The sequence below is a fragment of the Atta colombica genome, unplaced genomic scaffold, assembly GCF_001594045.1.
Source record: "Atta colombica isolate Treedump-2 unplaced genomic scaffold, Acol1.0 scaffold198, whole genome shotgun sequence".
Lineage (NCBI taxonomy): Eukaryota > Metazoa > Arthropoda > Insecta > Hymenoptera > Formicidae > Atta > Atta colombica.
Window position 1 is genome coordinate 4,249,434 of NW_017259291.1, and position 19,501 is coordinate 4,268,934.

The window sequence follows — 19,501 nt, forward strand, 5'->3', positions numbered from 1 at the left end:
AAAAAACATACTTAAAAATTTAATTATAGAATGTAATGTTTGTTTCACAGAAATGTATATTTCATCATATATTTCATCAAATTTTTTTATAACCAACAAATATCGAAGAAAATGTCACATAACATTTACTTTACGATTTTGACTTGTTTCTCAGTATACATAATAACTTATTAATATATTAATAAGTTGTTTTATAATTTTAATTAATTTTGTATTCTTTGTCGAATTAACGATTTATAAATATATTTATTGTATTAATATAAATCACTAAAATATCAATAGAAAATGTTTTGATTGTTCATTGTAAAAATTTAAAGTATACATCTATATTAATATTAACAAAAAATTTTTATATACATTTACATAAAAATGAATTAAAATAATAATGATATATCTTTGTTCATCTACAATTTCTCATGCACTATGTGCAACTGTTTTTTTTACAAAAGAAATATTTAAAGTGGAAAATAAACAAGTATATTTAAAAATTATTAAGTGCATCCGTTAGGTATCACAACAACAATTAATGGAAAATTCAAGAAACGTGAAAAAGTATTTGATAGCGTATCGGTGTCAATCTTAAAACGTTATCATCGAGATGAAACGGTCAATATGCTATCAATTTTACTTTTCAGTAATTACGATGTGTATCTCGTGTAATTCGATTACAATTATTACTATATAATACGATGAATATTTTTCGATCGATATTAATGCTTGATGTTGGACATATGTTCAAAAATAGTATGATTTAGAGAATACATCGATGTATGTTTATAACTGGCACTAAGGAAACGAATGTTACTTTTACTTAGATACAAAGTATTATTTAAGCAAATTTTACTTTTAAATAAACTCTGTATTCTTTGCAAGAATTTTTTTTTTTTTAAACAAAGAAAAAAGAGGGTCACAAGCCAAAAATTATTATATAAGATAAAACATGATAATGTAGAATGTAAAAAAAAAACGATAAAAAAACAGAAATATTTTAAATTAAAAATTTAATATAGAATGCTAGCAATACATTATCATGTTTTATCTTATATAATAATTTTTGGCTCGTAGTCCTCTTTTTTCTTTGTTTTTTTAAATTTATGAGTCTTATTACTAATTAGATATTTCTTCTTTAATCTTTTTAGTGAAACAATTTAAATTGAATTTTGTTATGTTAATTAAAATGTTTGTTGTTTAATTAAAATTTATCCATTTTATAATTATCTTTTTATAATTTATATTTGAAGCAAATTCATTCTTTTTATAATATCGATATGATATATAATTAATAATATTAATTAGACTAACAAATAAAATAAAATAGTACTAATAAACAGTAAACTAATAGTACCAACAAATAGTACATAAACTATCTTTCTAATAACGTGATCAAGTTAAATTTCACGAAATACCATTGCGTTCAATTTTTTAAAGTTATTAGAATTTATTTGTTCGTTTAAGTTGATCGATAAATAATGTAAGACACGTGACGATTAATACTTCATATTTCTTCCCGACAAACTGTTTTACACATTAATTGTTAATTAATTACCGCATGTGCGTTAGTATCGGCATATTTTAACCGCAGCCGTGACCGACACGACGTGTACAGTAAATGGAAGATAATAACAGTTGTTTGTTAAGTGGTCGTTAACAGCCATAAAAGTATTCGAGTTAAAATGCTGTCGTAAAACGTCATTCAACTAATCATTTCAATCTATTTACATTAAAGCGTCATTATATTTCAAAGTTAGGGTTTGCATGTGATTCACAATTATTAATTTCAACAGTTACCAAATAAGGCCTTTTTATCTAAGCATAACACAGGAATATAAGCTCAAGATTATGATTTTGTTATATACGTGTCATCATAAGCGAAAAAACGATAATCTTGATAAATTATAATAAATTAAATTCTAATTGAAACTATCAAATACAATTATCTAAAAATCAGATCACGTTAAAAAAAAATTATCATTGCAATTATAAAACGAAATAAATCTTTAAAAATTTAAAGAGACATCTCAATCGATGTCAATTTAATTGTTAGCTTGTCTTTTAAAAACGCGCATTTATATCTCTCTATTATTATCTCTCTCCTATTATTATCTCTCTCCGCTTTTGGATTTCCATTATTTTGTTTTCCAAATATGAAATTATTTTATTAAACATTATTGAAAAAAATTACCTCCTTAAATAAAAAGTAACATGACAAACTGTTTTGATTGTTTCGACGTTCTACTAATTATAACTGCATTTTACAATGAATCATGCTTCATTTTAGCTAAATGTACGAAGAAGTAAGATTATCGAACTTGGGGAAAGAAGGCGATAAACTGATCGTCACTCGTGCCGTTTCGCGAATAAAGAAAATATTCACACACACGTCCGCAAATTTATCTCAATTAGAGACGATCGATACTAGTAGCGTAATGTACGATAGTTAACGTCACTGAAGGTTCACGATATCCGTTCTTTCATCGCGCGGGTGGAAACCCAGTGACAGAATTCTCGGAGTTAAGAAATATTAAGGATAGATCCATTTAAACATAATCCTCCTAACTTTTTAAGAAAACGAACTTGTTCATCTTTTAATATATATATTTTTGTTAATATTTCGAGATTAAATTCAACAGATGAGAGCTCTCTTTGGTTAAAACTTGATATTGCTTCGTTACGAGGAGTCTCTATTCGCAAATGCGAATTTTCTCGGACCAATATGAACGAGCAATGTAAACATCGACATTATTAGCAAACAGAACTCGACACGTCAAGACTGTTGCGACCGAAACACTTCTCGTGCTTTATAAATCATACTTATGGACATACAATAACGCAGTAATACAGGATCAAGATGAATCGAACGCATGTGTCTTCTGATCGTTCGACTGTCGCAATTTTTCCACTTTACTATGTCATGCAATAACGTCAATTCTTGATATTGTGAATTGACATGAAATATCGTGTGACTCACGCTTCCTTGCCACATAATTTATTGACTTTTAATTTAACTTTTGAACATTCAATTAAGACATTGAACGTCGACACTTTATCACCTTCATTCATCGGATTCATCCCCATTCTTTAATTCATTTTTGTTACGCAGCAACTAACTCCTAATTTTACAATAAGTGACACGAGCTCTTTCATATGATCTCATGACTTTCCGCCGATTCTGAAATACTTTGTACTGTCCCGAGCTTACATGATATGCACTTATGCAAATTTCTATGCGCTTGAACCGGCGACGAGTCATGCGACCAGACGAGAAGCGTGAACTTGAGAGAGACACGTGCGACGTTGTTTCACGCCGTAAATTATTCTTACCAATGCAAAAATCGATCGCTATTACGATTCACGTAGATTATTATTGCTATCCGCGATCCGGCAGGCCGATAGGATATATGGTATTCACCAGCGGAGACCGAACGTATTGTGCAACCGACATTGTAGAGGGAAGGGTTTTGATAGCTTGATATACGAAGGTGTGCCAGGATCATCTCGGGTAATTACGAGTTTTTCGAGCCATCAAATTGCTGGCTGTTTTTAGTTGGCAACTGGAGACCTAATCAGTCAGATAGTCTCAGGAAATTTTAATAAAGCGGTGTCTCTTCTGGAGAATAAAAAACGTTATCATTTTTTTTTGTATCTATCAAATTTCTTAACGTTTTAATTTGCGCGTCAATTAAAAATATGTGCCTTATTATAATAGTTTATATTAACATATTGATATAAATTAAATTATTATAGCATCGTATATTTCAAAATCTTACAAAAGTGTCCTCTACTTCTAGATTACTGTATTGTTACATATATCGTTTATATTGTAATCTTTTGATCGCAGAGTTCTTCGGGCACTTAACAGCGAGACGTAATCGTGACGCGATGCCTAGATCGTCAAGAAGACTTCTGATGAATCGGAGATATCAAACTGCAATGATAACATCGCCCTCGTGAAAACTCGTCATAATCGATACGACGACAATCGCCGCTTAAGAAGTCGTAAAAGGGAACCGCTCTTTGCGGAGAAGATTAGTGCGCTTGTGGCGAGCGAGCCAAAAAGCTCACTCCATCGACCATTTAGCCTTCATCACCGGGAAACCATGTCAAGAATGCGTAGCCGCGGCGTGTCCGCCGCTTCAACGAGAACCTCCTAATTATCTGACACAAGAATCGTCATTGAGAGAATTATCTCTCTCGTTCTGGTTCACGCAGATCAACCAGACTCCAGCATTTCGCCGTTAGTGTCCAAGAATGTCCAAGAAGCAATGGCTTGCCCTGCTGTTGTTGTTCCTCACGTATCTGACATTGGGCGCTACCATCTTTTATTTCATCGAGAGCAATTATGAGAACAAGAAGATTGAAGAGGAGAAAAATGAACGCACTATGATCTTCAGTAAGAAAATAATAAAAATAATTACCCCAGTATCGGCTATCTCACGCGAAATCGCGCAGTCCACTAATCAGTTCTTGTTAACTCGTAATTTCTAGACTTGATGCAAATTGATAATTTCTAGATACTTGATGCTGTTGACACATTATTCCGATATCTGATAGGGAAATAGAACTTGAAATTTTAAATCTACTGATCGTTTATAAATTTTTATAAATTTTATAAATTTTATAAATTTTAGGTCAATTCCTTTTTAATAGGGAATGTTTTAATATAAACAATGATTAAAAATGGATTTCTCGATATGAATAATACAGTTTCTTATTCTTTATTTAAATTTAATAATAATAATAAAATTGATTATTGATAATTTATGGAGGATTTACAGAAATGTTTATATGTAATATTTAATAAAAAAAAGTTTAAAACTAGTGATAAATGCTCTTTTGCTAAAAAAAGATTTAGATTCTTGGAAAATATTTTGCATGCAGTTTACACATTTGAATATATTTATTTTAATTTTTCTTCGTGATTAATAGCAAGTATAAAAAGGCAGCCCTGATTTCTAAAAGATATTTTAATTGATGAGTTTCGTCAAAGTGTCAAGGAGAAAGTTGCATGCAAGCAGAATAGCGAAAACGCGAACGGAGCTGCATTTGTAATTCGTAGTTGCAACTCGACATTGAGTTATCTACATCTCTGTTTGTTACAACCGCAACACACAGAAGTCTTCGAGATTTTGACGTGAAGCTTATTTTATAAATCAATGCTGGTAAAAGAAATTAATAACAGTTGTAACTTTATGATATTGTAATTTAATAATAACAATGAATTGCACTTTCGCTTACATCGAATATATTTTAGTTTAATCGTTTAAAAGCCAATGTTTGTAGAGCCATTGTTAATATCAATTCGTATCTCTAATAACATTTTTTTGTCTCGATAAATGCGGAAAAGTACTCTCGAGATTTCGTTATCACAAAGATTAAAATTTAACGTATCTAAATATTATATTAATTAGGAAACTATCTTAATGACAAAGACGTCGTCATTGTGCCGTCTCACGTGCTCGTAATTATTGTAATAACAATCCAATTATTACTACACCGTCATTCGCGACGTGCTTTAAGATTTCGGTGATAATAATGCAAATAATGCACTTAGGTCACGGTCGTGCAGAAGACGAGTCCGGCGTGTAAAACATTTGAAATTTCCGAAATGCATTTAACGATATCTTATGCTTCTAGCATCTTAAAATGCTTGTGTCGACTGAAGTTGCACCGACACACCTGTTGCTTTTTAAATCATTAATTCGATTATAACAGACAAAAAATTCAATTTAATTTCTTTAACTTTAAGTAAAGTTTATATATATTTATTAGAGACTCCTTGGAGATCTCAAGAAATTTTTCACATTTTACAAATAAGTTTTCTAGATTCTGGAATCGAGAATTTCAGAATCAGTACAAGTTTGGCTCTTTTTTTTCTTTAGATGCGATTTAAACTTAGGCTGTCTTAGATATTCATAATCGATTTTCATTTTTAAGATTCTTAAATATAATCTTAGAATGTCGTGTCTGGATCAGATAGCTGTATTAGCATCTTACGATGGCTTTGAAATAAGAATTACAAATTATGAATAGCCCTTGTTAGACACTTTTTGTACTTACAGAAAATTAAACTTCTCGAAACGCTGAATTTGCACGAGCAATTCAAATGCGTCGAATCTTTTGTAATAAATAGCCTTGTAAATAACCGGAAAGTCGACACGGCTGTTTGTCAATGGATTTTGTATGCATGACCCGATGCAATTGTTTGCGCGAGAAAAGGGCATTATTTGAATAGTCAATGTCCAATAGGACAATGCCGTACAGAAAGAATTAGTCGACGGCCAGTGTCAGTGTCGTCGAAATCGATTACGAAATTATTATCTCGACCACTCCTGTCAAAATCGTCGCGTACGAATCAAAAGCGGCGATATCCGCTATCATGCAGTCTATATATCTTCTATCTCAGGTAACTAATCCATGATGAAGAATAAATTAAGTGGATAATTGCGAGATTATTCATTAATTTTTTTTTCTCTATATAGATATTGTTATCTATATAGCATTTTGGTATTTTCTTAGCCTCGATACGCAGCGAAATACGGTCGCGTTCCGGTTGCAATTACATGCGCGGAAGGTCCAGGCTGAATCTGCTTGCACAAACCAGCAATATAAGACAACAAATATTGACTGATAAGATAGTGCATATAACAATTGTCTCAAAATTCCGGTCCTGTTCGGAAAGGATGGCGAAAGAAAGGGATTATCCGGTGGAGATAAAATTTAAGATCATCCGATAATGAATCCACTATTCAAAATATGTGTAATTATTCCTTTCAGAGTTACTTCAAAAACATTATGTACCCGCTGTCGACCACAATGAAACTGAAATTCTGCAAAAGCTCACCGATTACTGCGGCAAGTCAGTCTACAATTACAGTGAGGATGAAGTCACTATCCGACGATGGGATTACTACAACAGCTTTTATTTTGCTTACACGGTGGTCAGCACTATCGGTAGATATCTAACGTGTTCAAATAGCATAGATCTTTAAATAATACCGTATCTTTAAATCAAATCATTTTTATCTAAAGTCAATGGATTATAGCCTTGCGTTATTTTTTTTCTGTACTCTTTAATTATACGCGATTATAATATCTTTTATTACGCATTTGTCTCGTGTACATAGAAATCTAACAGACGTTCCGAAAAAGTATTTGAAATATTATGGTGTCTTGTAATCAGAGAATAAATACTTGTCGAATTACCGCTTTGTGCCTAAACTTTTATTTTTCTAATTGGGATAATGATATAATTATTTATCTAATATATAATTTTATTATCTATATATTAGATAATTTTATTATACATACAATTATTTATACACAATTTATACTACTTTTTATACATAATTTATACATAATTTTTTAAATATTTTTTAAATATTTTTTTGGAAATTAGTAGATTTTAAATTATTGGATTGTCCGGAAAGTTCGTGCCGATGTTGAAGGAAAATTGAAATGCAGAAAATTTAAATTTTAGTATACATTTATTAAATTATATAGGTTAATCGGCACGAACTTTCTGGACAACCCAATTATTAATAATTATTAATAATTTTTTTTTTATGAAGTATCTTTCTATATCAATATCATCCTTTATTTTATCAATAACCTTTATTAATCTTCTCTTTCTGAGAGTAATTGATTTATTATTATCAATTGTACAGGGTATGGCAATTTAGCACCCACGAACACTCTTAGTCGCATCTTGATGATCTTCTACGCCCTTATTGGCATCCCAATGAACGGAATTCTATTGACGCAGTTGGGAGAATTTTTCAGCCACGTATTTATCAAGGCCTATCAAAAATACAAGTCCTATAAGCAACGTCAATCAAGCACTGATCATCCCTGCAAAAAATCGATATCGCCCGAAACGCGTAAGATAATGAGACTAGCCGTTCAGATCTTTCTATACTTGACGCCCGGCTTCATCGTATTCATCTTTTTCCCGGCAATTCTGTTCTCTTTTTACGAGAAATGGACTTATGACGAATCAGTCTATTACGCTTTCGTCACTCTCACAACCATCGGTTTCGGCGACCTCGTGGCCGGTAAGAGTTCTATCTTATCGATTCCTTTGACACGCGCGCGTGATTAACTTATTTATCGTTAGCAAGAGCAAGATTTTGTTTTCGCAATTGTACACGCAAATCGAAGAATCGCGTACTCTCAGAAGTAGTTTTTTTATTCTATGAATAAATATATAATATATCACTAATATCAGTCGTATCATCTATAATTCAAAATATGACAAAACATATTGCGATAAAATTAATATTGATTGCGACATGACTAAGACAATTTTATGTTATCTTTTATAAGAATTGTTTATGTATGAATAATTATAGAACGTATATTATTGTGTTATTATATGATTGATAACTACTGAACAAGATAATACTTCTGAGAAATTTATAAAAAGATATACGCAACAATACAACGAGAAAATAATATTAAAATTTTATTATAAAAAATTTAAAAATAAACCATAATTAATCATAAATTAAACATATTTCTATTTTATCTATGTATGATATAGAAAACTATAGGAAGTTTTACGAGCTTAGATTCTAAGAAATGAAAAAATTGATATTTATTATCTATTCGATCTATTTTCGAAAATGAATAAATACGAGTCTGCTACATCATATGAAATATTTATTTTCAGTGATAACATGAAATTCAGAGTTAATGACATTTTTTTATTTGATTAGATAATATCGAATCATTTAGAGAATCACTATAGATATATTCGATATTTCGGTAGCTTTCTTGATTAAAAATAGTGAAACGGTGTTCACTTGTATTCTTATCATATACATTAATCGCTTTGAAGTATACAATCTATAATAGGAGCTTGTTTGTTCCGCCTAATTAAAAGATGAATGTTTTCAATCATTACATGCTCACATGGGAAGCAGATCTTAACATGTAAGTAATACTTTCCATACGCCATAAATTAAAAAGTAAAGTAGCGCGTTTGCATATACACAACCACACAGCTAATAAAAAATGTAATTAAAAATAAAATATGAAATATAAAAATTAAACAGATAAATCGATCAGCAATAAATGTACAATTGAAACATCTGTTCATAACTTTCAAATAAAAATTATTCAAAGATAAATACTTTCAAAGATTAAATGAAGAAAATGATAAATTGTTGCGCTATGAAGAAAATATTCGCTATTATTAATCTCTTGAATCTCACAGGCCAAGACAATACGAAAGGAAGCGGTCCATTCTTTATGCTGTACAAGATATTCCTAATTTGTTGGATCTCCTTTGGATTGGGCTACATCGTCATGATAATGACATTCATCGCTCGTGGTATGCGCAGCAAGAAGATTACAAGGCTCGAGCACAAATTAGCGATGAATCTCAAGCTTACGCAGAGCAAGATTTGGAACGAGTTTAATAAAGAGGTCAACTACCTGCGCCGCGTTTTCAATGAGTTACAGCTCTCTAAGGTCAAAGTAAGTGACCTGGTTGGATCAGATAATCTTAAGCAACCATCAAATTTGCGAAAATATCTTTATACATTTTTATGAAGATTTTTATTTCATCCTTTTTATTTATTTTTTTTTGTATAAGTTTATTTTAAATCCTAAGAAAATTTATCAATAAATATGAAATTATTTTATCTATCATGTTGAATAACTTACTTTTTAATTACTCCAGTTGCATTCATCATATTTTGAATTGAGATGTTTTAGTAATTAATATAGTGACTCTGAATATAGTATGTAAATTATCAATTATAAATTTTTACATTATTATCTTTATTAATATCGTTAATAAAATTCTAAGCACCGATTATTATTCGTTTAATATTGACGTTTGTTATTTTCTTGTTAGAGAGTTTATGTAGATGAGTATGAATCCGAAGAACCTCCGGCGAAATTCCCACGCAGCAACAGTTTTCCGAATCTCCGAGATTTAACAATTGGTGGATATGTGGACATACCGCATCCACGACGACGAGCTAACAGCGAAGTGGTGCCAGTGGTAAGTCATACTAATTTAATGTAATATTATCATCTCTCTTGTTAAATATTATAATGTTTTATTAACAACGTATTATTTAAAGGACGAGCTGACTCGTGTGGTGTCCGAGACGGATCTTCAAAGGATAGACAAGAACGCGACATTCGCCGCGCACGCCATAGTGCAACCAGCTGAACTCTTGGCGCGCTTGGTGAACATCCTTGGTTACATACCTCCACGAGATGACTTTGAGTGTGACCAAACTGAGGAACAAGTCGATGCGCAAAACGAGACGCAGCATAGTAAATTGATCGATCAAGATCCAGCCAACAATGTCTCTCACTGGACAATCGGCGGTGAAAAGTTCCCATTCTCCAAGCCTCGATCTAGGGCAGCCAGCGAAATACGATTGCATACTACGAAGGACGATTCCGTTCAACGTAATACCGAATGGACCTGGTCCGGAGTAGCCTCGACGAAGTTGCAAGAGATGATGAAGGATAATGACACGACCATATCTTCCAAGGACAATCTCAACAAGCCATATAAGAAGTTTGCGTCGCTCGCTTTGCCACTTACTGCGTCCAAGAACCTTTTTCCCAAGTGGAGAAAACAATTCGCGAATAAGAGATCATCGGACGTTGGTTTTAATACGAGAAATACAGAGAAAGCCGTTGAAATAACAGATGAGAACGAGAAAAGCAATCAGCAGAATAATTCGATCGGTCCATTACCCTCATATTTAGACAAAAGGCATGATTCGATCTCGAGGAGGCTGCATTACTATACACATACCGGTGGCAACCTGCCGAATTATTTGGAAAACAACAATATATTGGAAGAGACAAGTCTAGCAGAATTTCTTAGAGCATTAACCGCTCTTCACGCACGGGTAGGAACGGTTCCCGATGATTATGTTAAACCCAAGAGAAAATTAGGAACGGCCTGTTTGAGCCCACCAAAGTTACCTAGTCTTTTTACCCTTTTCTCAAATGCACCTGGTTCTGTTTCGGCAAATCAGAGCAATCAGAACACTATCACGGGAGCGCAATCGAGTAGGAGAATGTCTCTCAAATTGTCTACTGATAATTATTCTGGCTCTAATACGCCTACGTCTTATGTCAGAAAAGGAAGTGTCCCTGTAAAGCCTAGGAGATTCTCTTTGAGGCCAGTCGCGACTCCAATAAGTCCTCCGACTCCGCCTGATTTAGGGTCACCACGATTATCGGTAAGCTTGCATTATCAAAAAAAAAGTTTTTATTAAATTCCACAAGTACAAAATCTTACAACTATTATAAATTTAAAATCTTGAAATAAATTTTAATATAAGAAATAATAGTGTATAGTAATTAATAATTTAATATAAATGAAAGTAATCTTAAAACTTATTTTATAAAACAAAACTATTTTTCAGTTACGACTCTCTCAAAGAATGGATGATCGACATCTTCAAGAATCCGTTTCGTTAGAGCCCTTTATTTCTGTATCATCGAAGGAATCGCTCGTGAATATGGAGGGACCACCGGGAATTTCATTGCCAATCCAACAGCCATCCAATAATCAACGTTTCTCCATAAGACCTGCTCAACTTAGCTCGCAACCGAATCCGACGAGTATTTTGTCCACACCTTCGCCGTTGCACACGCCTAAACCGCTGCCGAAATGGAAAGCGGGTATGCTTCAGCGACAGATCACTCAGATGAATCTACGTCGTCGCGCCAGGGCATTCAGTCTCAGTGATGTTCATTCTGATAAACGCGAAAAGATCACTCCTCCTCTTAGTCCTCTCGCTATAGATAACATCAAGACCATTGACGTTAGCAAACCGAACAGCCCGAAAACAGTGACCATCATGTCGCCGGCGGAGGAGATAAATATGACCTCAAAAAATGAACTTCAGGATTCTATGGCAGTTCCTTCAAGTTCGAGAGACAATCAAATTTCATGGAAGGATCAGGAAGGCGTAATTTCACCAATTAATCCCTTTGTTTTCGAGATTTCCAATGAGCCACCCACAGAATTCAATGAGTCCATGATTTTAAGCATGCATAAGGATGAAATATATCCCCAAGGGAATTCCATAATTTGTGAACCGATTTACAAACCATTATCTTCCTCTACGTTCGAACAAAAATTAATAAAATTGAATGATGAGCTGGATAGAACTCTCCAAAGAGAGATGCAAGAGACGAATGTAGATGCTAAAGAAGTTTCGCTTAAAATGGAGCAGAAACAGAATGATACACACATAATTGATGTAACTGATAATTTAAATGCTTCAACGAGCGGAAAATTTCCAGAATCAAAAAAAGGGAAACTCAGCGTTTCGATAGACTCATACAAGCCATCGCTGCAAATGACGATAGAGAAACCAACGATTAATCCATTTGAGCAATACAGAGCTATGACAAGAGCTAGTCAAAAGGAAGAAGATACGGACTTAAAAGAAGTTAAAATCGAGAAACCTGGTTAGATTAGGTTCTTATATAAAAGTAAGAAAGGGACATAAATTCATACTATGCTAAAGGTCCAACAATTAAAAAAACATGTATTTTATCTAATTTTAAAAATAGAAATTGGAGTCAAATTAGCAAAAAGATATTTACAACAAACTACGTTTACAGACATATTGATTTGATATTTTTATTAGGAAAAGATTGACTCTATATTTTGCGAAAAATAATCCGTTTTTCCTCAATTATAAAAAAAGGATAACACATATAAAATCAGTATAAAAATCTTGCCCGTTAGAAATTTGCAGTTTTACTGCATATATTACTGTGCAAGAAATGATATCCTATTAATAGGATAAAATTTTATACGCTGCTTTGAAAACTTTCTACTATATAAATAATTAATTAGCGTTTTGCTTCAAAACGATACGTAATTTATTAAGAGACTGTAGATAGAAAAAAATATAATTTTAATGCATTTTAAATGCATTCATTGACATGCAAAAATACAATTCAGCGATTTAGTGACTGATTTTTGTGTAAGTTGTTTTCATCGATATGTAAAACGTCTAATTTTTTCGACTAATTTTTCGTCTAATTTTTTCGAATTTGTAACATTTTTAACGAAAAATGTATATATTTTATGAAAAACTAGATAACACATGCTAATATAATGATAATTATTAGAGGAGTAAGTAAATTAAAATATTCAAGTTATTTAGATTAGTTTAATTTAAACTTGATAAAAGAAAACTGTGATATAATGAGTAAGGTATATAATGTATCCTCAATTTAATTTAAATTGAACTGAAATAAATTATTTCAAAAACATAAATATTATATAAATAAATCATACGAAAATATTAAATTAAATAACTAAAGAGAAAAAAATATTTTCTATTGAATCCAAAATCCATTGAATTAAAATCTGATCCCAATTCGAAAAATTAAGCTACATAAATCATATCATTCGAAGTAATTTGCAGATTAATATTTCATATCGCAGTTCAACTTGTCAGTACGATTTTGTGACTTAGACATTTATCACAGTCACTCGCGTGATCATATTTATTCTACTAAATCTTGAAATCAATGTTAAATGTATAAAATGTAAAGGAAGAAATGAGACACATTCTACGAAATTTATAGTATTTTATTGACAAGTTCTTGCAGAATAAATTATAGAGATGTATTTGGTTTTTCGAGCTGTAACTCGAAGCTGTGAATTATTTCCAGTTAAATTAATCCAGTTAAATTCTAGATTTCATCCGGAGAAATTCGGATTATTAAAGAATTATTTAGAAATGTAGAAATTGTACCTATATGTTCACATGTAGTAAGTGTAGGTACACTTCCTCACATGCATTCACTTGTATAACTTCACAGTTAGCATCTATCGGTGACAAAAAGTTTCTCACGATCGTAGCACGTCGTGCGAAATAATATAAATAAATTCATGCAAAAATCTAATAAACTGTTCCGACACGCGGAAAATGAAACTAAATGCAGTATAAGTATTTTCTTGTACAGATCTCTCAACAGCGAAAAGTTGAGCATAGGGGATGCTACGATGTTTTTAGCTGTCTCCGTATTTCGTCGACGAGTTTGCTACGTGGCACGCGAGTCTCCTCTCGTGTCGAGACGACTCTCAATGTAACTTCACCCTTCGCCAATTCGCCTTCCCCGATGATTATTGCCAGCGGGATGCCGTTCTCCTCGCAGTGTTGCAGCTGCGCCAAGAGTTTGGCATTCTTCTTGTAAGATTGCTCTGCCTTCATGCCGGCATTCCACAGATCCACTAATATCTTCATCCTCTCCTCATGTAGATTCTTTTGTGCGCTGGCTACAAACACCTCAATCTCAGTAGTACGCGTTTTTAAGCCCTTGTTCGCCAATTTTGCCTCCATAACACTGAATATTCGCTCCACACCGACCGATACACCGACACAAGGTACATTTTTATTCTTGCTATCGAACATTCCCACTAAATTATCATAACGGCCGCCACCTGCTACGCTACCAACACCGACATCGTCTCCTGTGAAGAATTAATGAACGCTATTAATACTTTGCCAAAACTATTTCGTGTTAAAATTATTTCCGTCATGTAATATATGAAGAAAATTTAGGAAGAAAAAAATCAATGCGTACCACACAGTATAGCTTCGTAAATAACACCCGTGTAGTAATCAAGCCCTCTCGCAAGACTTAAATCAAACTTAATTTTGTCCAGAATTTTGTAGATGCCGCAGTACTTTAGCAACAGTTCCATAGAGTCTAAACCTTGCACAGCTATAGACTGTTTCATCAGCTCTTTGTCTTTTCTCAATTCGGCTATCAGTTCCACTCCACCGGATTGCGAGACATACTTGCCGACCTTATCAGCAATATGTTCATCCAATCCCTTTTCGTCCGTCATTTCTTTCTTTACCTCCTCCCATGGACTTTTGTCCAGCTTATCCACAGAGGAACAGATGTTACGAAATTTACTCTGTGGCACATCACATGCGGCGAATATGCCGTCCAATAAAGATCTATGATTCACCTTAATTAAATATGGTCCTAGATTCAGAGCTTCCAATGCTTCACACACAACCCGAATACATTCCACGTCTGGTAGCATTAGATCATACTGGCCTGCGATATCGAAATCCTTAAAGATACCAAATTAAATTAACACAAATATCAATGCAAAATGTAAATATTCTTGGAATGTAATAATATGTATATATTATGCTTACACATTGATAAAATTCTCTGTATCTGCCTTTCGTTGTGGCTGGGTTATCTCTTCGGTAGACCTTGGCGATGTGATATCTTTTAATAGAAGAAATCTTGCTCATAGCCAGATACCTCGCGAAAGGAACTGTCAAATCGTATCTAAGTGCGAGGATCTCACCACCTTGATCCTTCAAATCATAGATAAGCTTGGAGTCTTCACCATATTTACCTGTTAAGACATCCTATGATAAGAACAGTATTAATATTAATAAAAAATTGAAATTAATATTGTCTTTTATAACTACTTGTACGTTTACTCTTACTTTTAACTCGAATACAGGCGTATCTATCGATTCAGCGCCATGACGCTTGAATACTGATATTATTTTTTCCAACACTCCCAATCGCAGTGCCATTTGCTCCGGATTATAATCCCTCGTGCCTTTTGGCGTTTTGAGGATGAGTTTATGAGGGCAACCATTTTCCTCTCCTAATTCTGCTTTCAGATCCAACAACTTGGCAATTTCCTCTGCTATCTACAAACAAACAAATGAATACATCATTATACGAAACATAACATCGATCTCATTCTTAGATATCCAGGGTACGATAGTTGAGAACGTCGTACCCACCTGTGACGTCGTGGACATCAGTACGTTGTGATTGTGTTTCCATACGACGGGGAAAGAATTTTTGCGTATCAGGTGTAACATCATGAATGGATGAAGGAATTACAAGGCAACCAGAATGAAAGAGAAAAGCCCCCTCAATCTCTTGATTTATCAAACTAGTCCAAACAGCAGAGATAATATCAATAAGCAAGCCAATATGAAGCTGTCATTAATTATTGCCATAGTCTACAATTAACAGAGACTAATTGTCTTCAACCTTTCTCTCCTTTATCTCAAAATTTTTCAAAATTTGGGAAGAAAATAAAAGGAATTTTTTTAGGAAATTCAACTTTTCAGAATGAAACATGTATTCATTTTTCAAACGGTATCCATCTAATTTTTGCCATGTAAAAGCTTCTGGGTTTCTTAGGTAGGCTTTTTTTTCTGAATGTTAGCCACGACAATTTCGCAATAATTTATGATAGCTCTGCTTGCAAGCAACCAGCTGTCTCACCTTTTTGTCTAGCATATTTTTGCTAATATAATTAATACCCTTTAGTCGCTCGATTTTTTCTGCCAAAGAAGTAAGCGGCATTTCTGCAGCAGGAAACGCTAGACGCTCTTCCTGACTAAAGCTTTTCATGTTAATATGCCATCTGTTCAGATGCGGCCACCTTGCAAGCTCATCATTAAGGATGATACGCAACATGTCGAACAGTTCGACATCCTTGGACGTTGGACACCAACCACAGACATAGCTGATATCCGCAAAATCACCATTTAAGCCTTCTAATTCAATGTTTATATCAGACTGCTCTCTGTACTCCTGAGAAACGAGACGTCTCTCTAAAGAAAGGCTTAGAACATTGGTGACAAAAAAAAAAGAGAAATCTATTCTTTGCACCTGTCTCAATAAAGATTGCTGTTATAGGGACTTGTTGCATCATGTCCATTGTTACGAAAAGTTTGTTTGCTTTAACTGCATTTTCATTATTAGAAAAGAGGAATCAGTTTCATGCTTTGTTAGATTCCAGAATGAAAAGAAAGTTGAGCGTAGAAGTTGCAGCTGAAGCCAACAGACCTGGCATTTACCTGATAATAATGTGAAGGGGAGATCGAAGCATAAATTAGAGGGAACATAATGCAACGTGGAAGACAAAAACATTTGAAGTAGCTGCTTAAGATGAAAAGACCAAAAGACCAGTTTCGAGTGTCGATTTCACGGAAGTAAGTAAAGGTAACACGATGACAGGATGTAATTGAGCGCGATGTGGAGCGGAGAGATGCGGAATCTCCTCCGAGGATAAGAGAAAGGAGGTACATCTGTCACGGGCAGACGACGTGTCAGGGATTTCCCCGGAGGAGGAGGGGAAAGGGCTTGAAGGGTTGAGTCCGCATACCTGCGTGTTATCAACTTTTGCGGCCTTTAATCGTCGCACCAATTCGCCCTGTTCCTTCACGCGACTCAGCAACGTATCCCTCGATGTTTCGTCAGCCATCGCTAGCATGTAGCAGTGTAGCACCGCACGCGGTAGCTTGGAGCCCTAATTCCGTACGTTCCGCTCGTCGGCGCATTACTTTATAGCCTGATCCAAGGAACGAATCGCGCCGCGGGAGTGATTTCCCACTCTCCACCGTGACGATTCCCTATTGCAGCACACTTCACTCGAGAGAGGCTCGACTGTGGGCTCGACATTTGTGAAACGGATCCTTCTGTTTCTGTAATCAAAGTACTCAACAGATTCAACGCACGTGTTGCGACATTAATGCATGAGTATACTTATGTGTGAGAGTGTGGAAATCGTGGGAGAAAAAGAGATCTACTCTCTGTATTTATATCGCATTGTGTATGTTTTCTGCATTTAGGACGAAATAGATAAATAAACAAAACAAGCAAACAAAACATTGAAGATAAAGAGAAGAGAAAAATAAAAGATTCAACCGTGAGGGATAGTTTTCGTGCGTCTTATAAAATTTTCCCCTTTACGAGAGGGAGATTTATAAACAGACGATATACGTTTGCATGGAAAGTGCAGATAATGCGATCTACCTGAAGTTAGGAACGTGATGTAACTATATTCCACATTTCAGCAGACACATTCTGAATGAACTGTAATTTAAAAACGAATCGGAAATATGAATCACATGATGAATGAAGGATTATATGTCCAGTATTTGTACATTTGAACTATCGAGTATAATTTCGATAAATTCGACATGTATTGCATACAAATGCGTAGACGAAACATAGTTAATAAGGAGAGGAAGATCTTCCAACGATGCACCTGTGATGTTCGCGGCCAACTTCATCATATACGATGACATCACGTGGAATTTTCCTTATACAACAATAAACTTGATGTGTGACTTTTATAATAATTGATTTTAGCTTGATCAAAATAATTCGAAATAATTTTAAATTTAATTTCAAAATTTAAAATTTAATTTTAAACTTTAAACCTATTTTCTACCAATGTGTGTCAATTTTAATCTCGATTCAACTTATATTCTTTATTTTTTTCTATTTGTAAGAATTAGAAAAAAATGAATAATCAAGTCATTAAGTTGAACCAAGATTAAAGTTAATCTACATTCGTGGAATTGGCATAAAAGATTTAATAATCCGCGTGTATTGTTTAATATTTTTATTCGGGATATGCATATTATTAATGTACTTGAACATTTTTGCATTGCGATTATATTCATTATTCTGCAATATGCAAAATATCCTGCATTGCTCGCTTCAATGACATCATTATATTTCTTAACGAGAATACCAATACAATTATTATCTTTTCGTTCCCGTCTTAGTCCCTATCTAATTTAATGTACGCAGTTACGTTCTGCAGCTTGTAATCAATAAAGTTTTTACAATATACCAGATACGGTGAACGCTAAGATCACGTTATCTTTTTCTTAACAATTAAAAAAGGATAACGTGATTTTAGCGTGCACCTTATCTGAATCTACGTTATTGCAAAAATTCCCTAATCTTTCTGCAACGTTCAGAACAAGCGCGATTATATTTTATAGGAATTATGGCTGATTTCACCAGCTTTCCTTCAAATTAATTAAATATCCTTTAAATTCATCCTTAATGCACAATTTCCCTGTTTTAATGTATAATTATAACATTTAACAGCGGATAATTATCGGATTAGATAATTCATATTTTATATCTGTATAAATTTCTAAGTTTTTAATTAAAGTTTAATTACTTCACAAGCTTCGATGAATATTTTTTCCTTCCAGAATAAGAGAAAATCTGTGAAATTTTCTAAGATTTCATTAATTTAATATTTAAAAATTAGTAACTGGAAAAATTAATAATTGGATTTTTTAAATCTTAGACACTTCTAAGATAATATTAATTTAATATTTGTATTTTAGTTTGTATTGATTAGTTTATATTGGTTAATGTATATATTGAGAATATAATAACTTGATAAATTAACGTGTAAAAATTCGCATGTTTTATCATATTTCATGTTTGACTTATTCTCTCCATATCTCGTTCTGGCACCTTCATGAAACCATGGCGGCAAAGGTCAAAAAGAATTTACTCAAGCTGACATTCACTAACGTGAGATGCAGATATTAATTAAATTTCTTTAATCGAGGAAACAAATTATGCAATTGGCGCAAATGGAACATTTTATGACTTAGAATCTTGAAGTTCGATACTGAACGAGTATATGCTTCATCAGATTTACATATATATATATATA

General features: G+C 33.3%; 2 protein-coding genes across 6 annotated transcripts in view; one reads left to right on the top strand and one right to left on the bottom strand.

Moving 5' to 3' along the window:
- LOC108686891 (open rectifier potassium channel protein 1) overlaps nt 1-12,612 on the top strand; it is a 13,047-nt gene extending 435 nt beyond the window's left edge. The window contains exons 1-8 of one of the 2 annotated variants that reach the window (XM_018192396.1): nt 3,430-3,499; nt 3,839-4,390; nt 6,775-6,951; nt 7,665-8,051; nt 9,215-9,477; nt 9,860-10,009; nt 10,092-11,216; nt 11,403-12,612. In XM_018192396.1, coding sequence (XP_018047885.1) covers nt 4,249-4,390; nt 6,775-6,951; nt 7,665-8,051; nt 9,215-9,477; nt 9,860-10,009; nt 10,092-11,216; nt 11,403-12,461 — 3,303 coding nt within the window. In that variant the 5' untranslated portion in view covers nt 3,430-3,499; nt 3,839-4,248 and the 3' untranslated portion in view covers nt 12,462-12,612. Of the gene's footprint in view, nt 1-3,429; nt 3,500-3,838; nt 4,391-6,774; nt 6,952-7,664; nt 8,052-9,214; nt 9,478-9,859; nt 10,010-10,091; nt 11,217-11,402 lie in introns of those variants that run through there. The other variant, XM_018192397.1, reaches the window with a different exon arrangement.
- Nucleotides 12,613-13,602: 990 nt separating this feature from the next.
- Nucleotides 13,603-17,340, bottom strand: LOC108686983 (histidine--tRNA ligase, cytoplasmic). Of its 4 annotated transcripts, XM_018192518.1 has the most exons (7): nt 17,174-17,340; nt 16,288-16,599; nt 15,486-15,698; nt 15,183-15,404; nt 14,987-15,094; nt 14,593-14,896; nt 13,603-14,479 (listed from the first exon to the last, which is right to left on the bottom strand). In XM_018192518.1, exons 1-7 carry the CDS (start codon nt 17,279-17,281, stop codon nt 14,007-14,009), a joined length of 1,740 nt encoding a protein of 579 aa, XP_018048007.1. In that variant the 5' UTR covers nt 17,282-17,340; the 3' UTR covers nt 13,603-14,006. The 4 variants fall into 4 exon arrangements, with proteins under 4 accessions (XP_018048007.1, XP_018048006.1, XP_018048009.1 ...); XM_018192517.1 differs by having other exon boundaries at nt 14,593-15,094; XM_018192520.1 differs by lacking the exon at nt 16,288-16,599 and adding an exon at nt 15,795-15,949 and having other exon boundaries at nt 14,593-15,094; nt 17,174-17,247.
- Between the last annotated feature and the right edge of the window lie 2,161 nt (nt 17,341-19,501).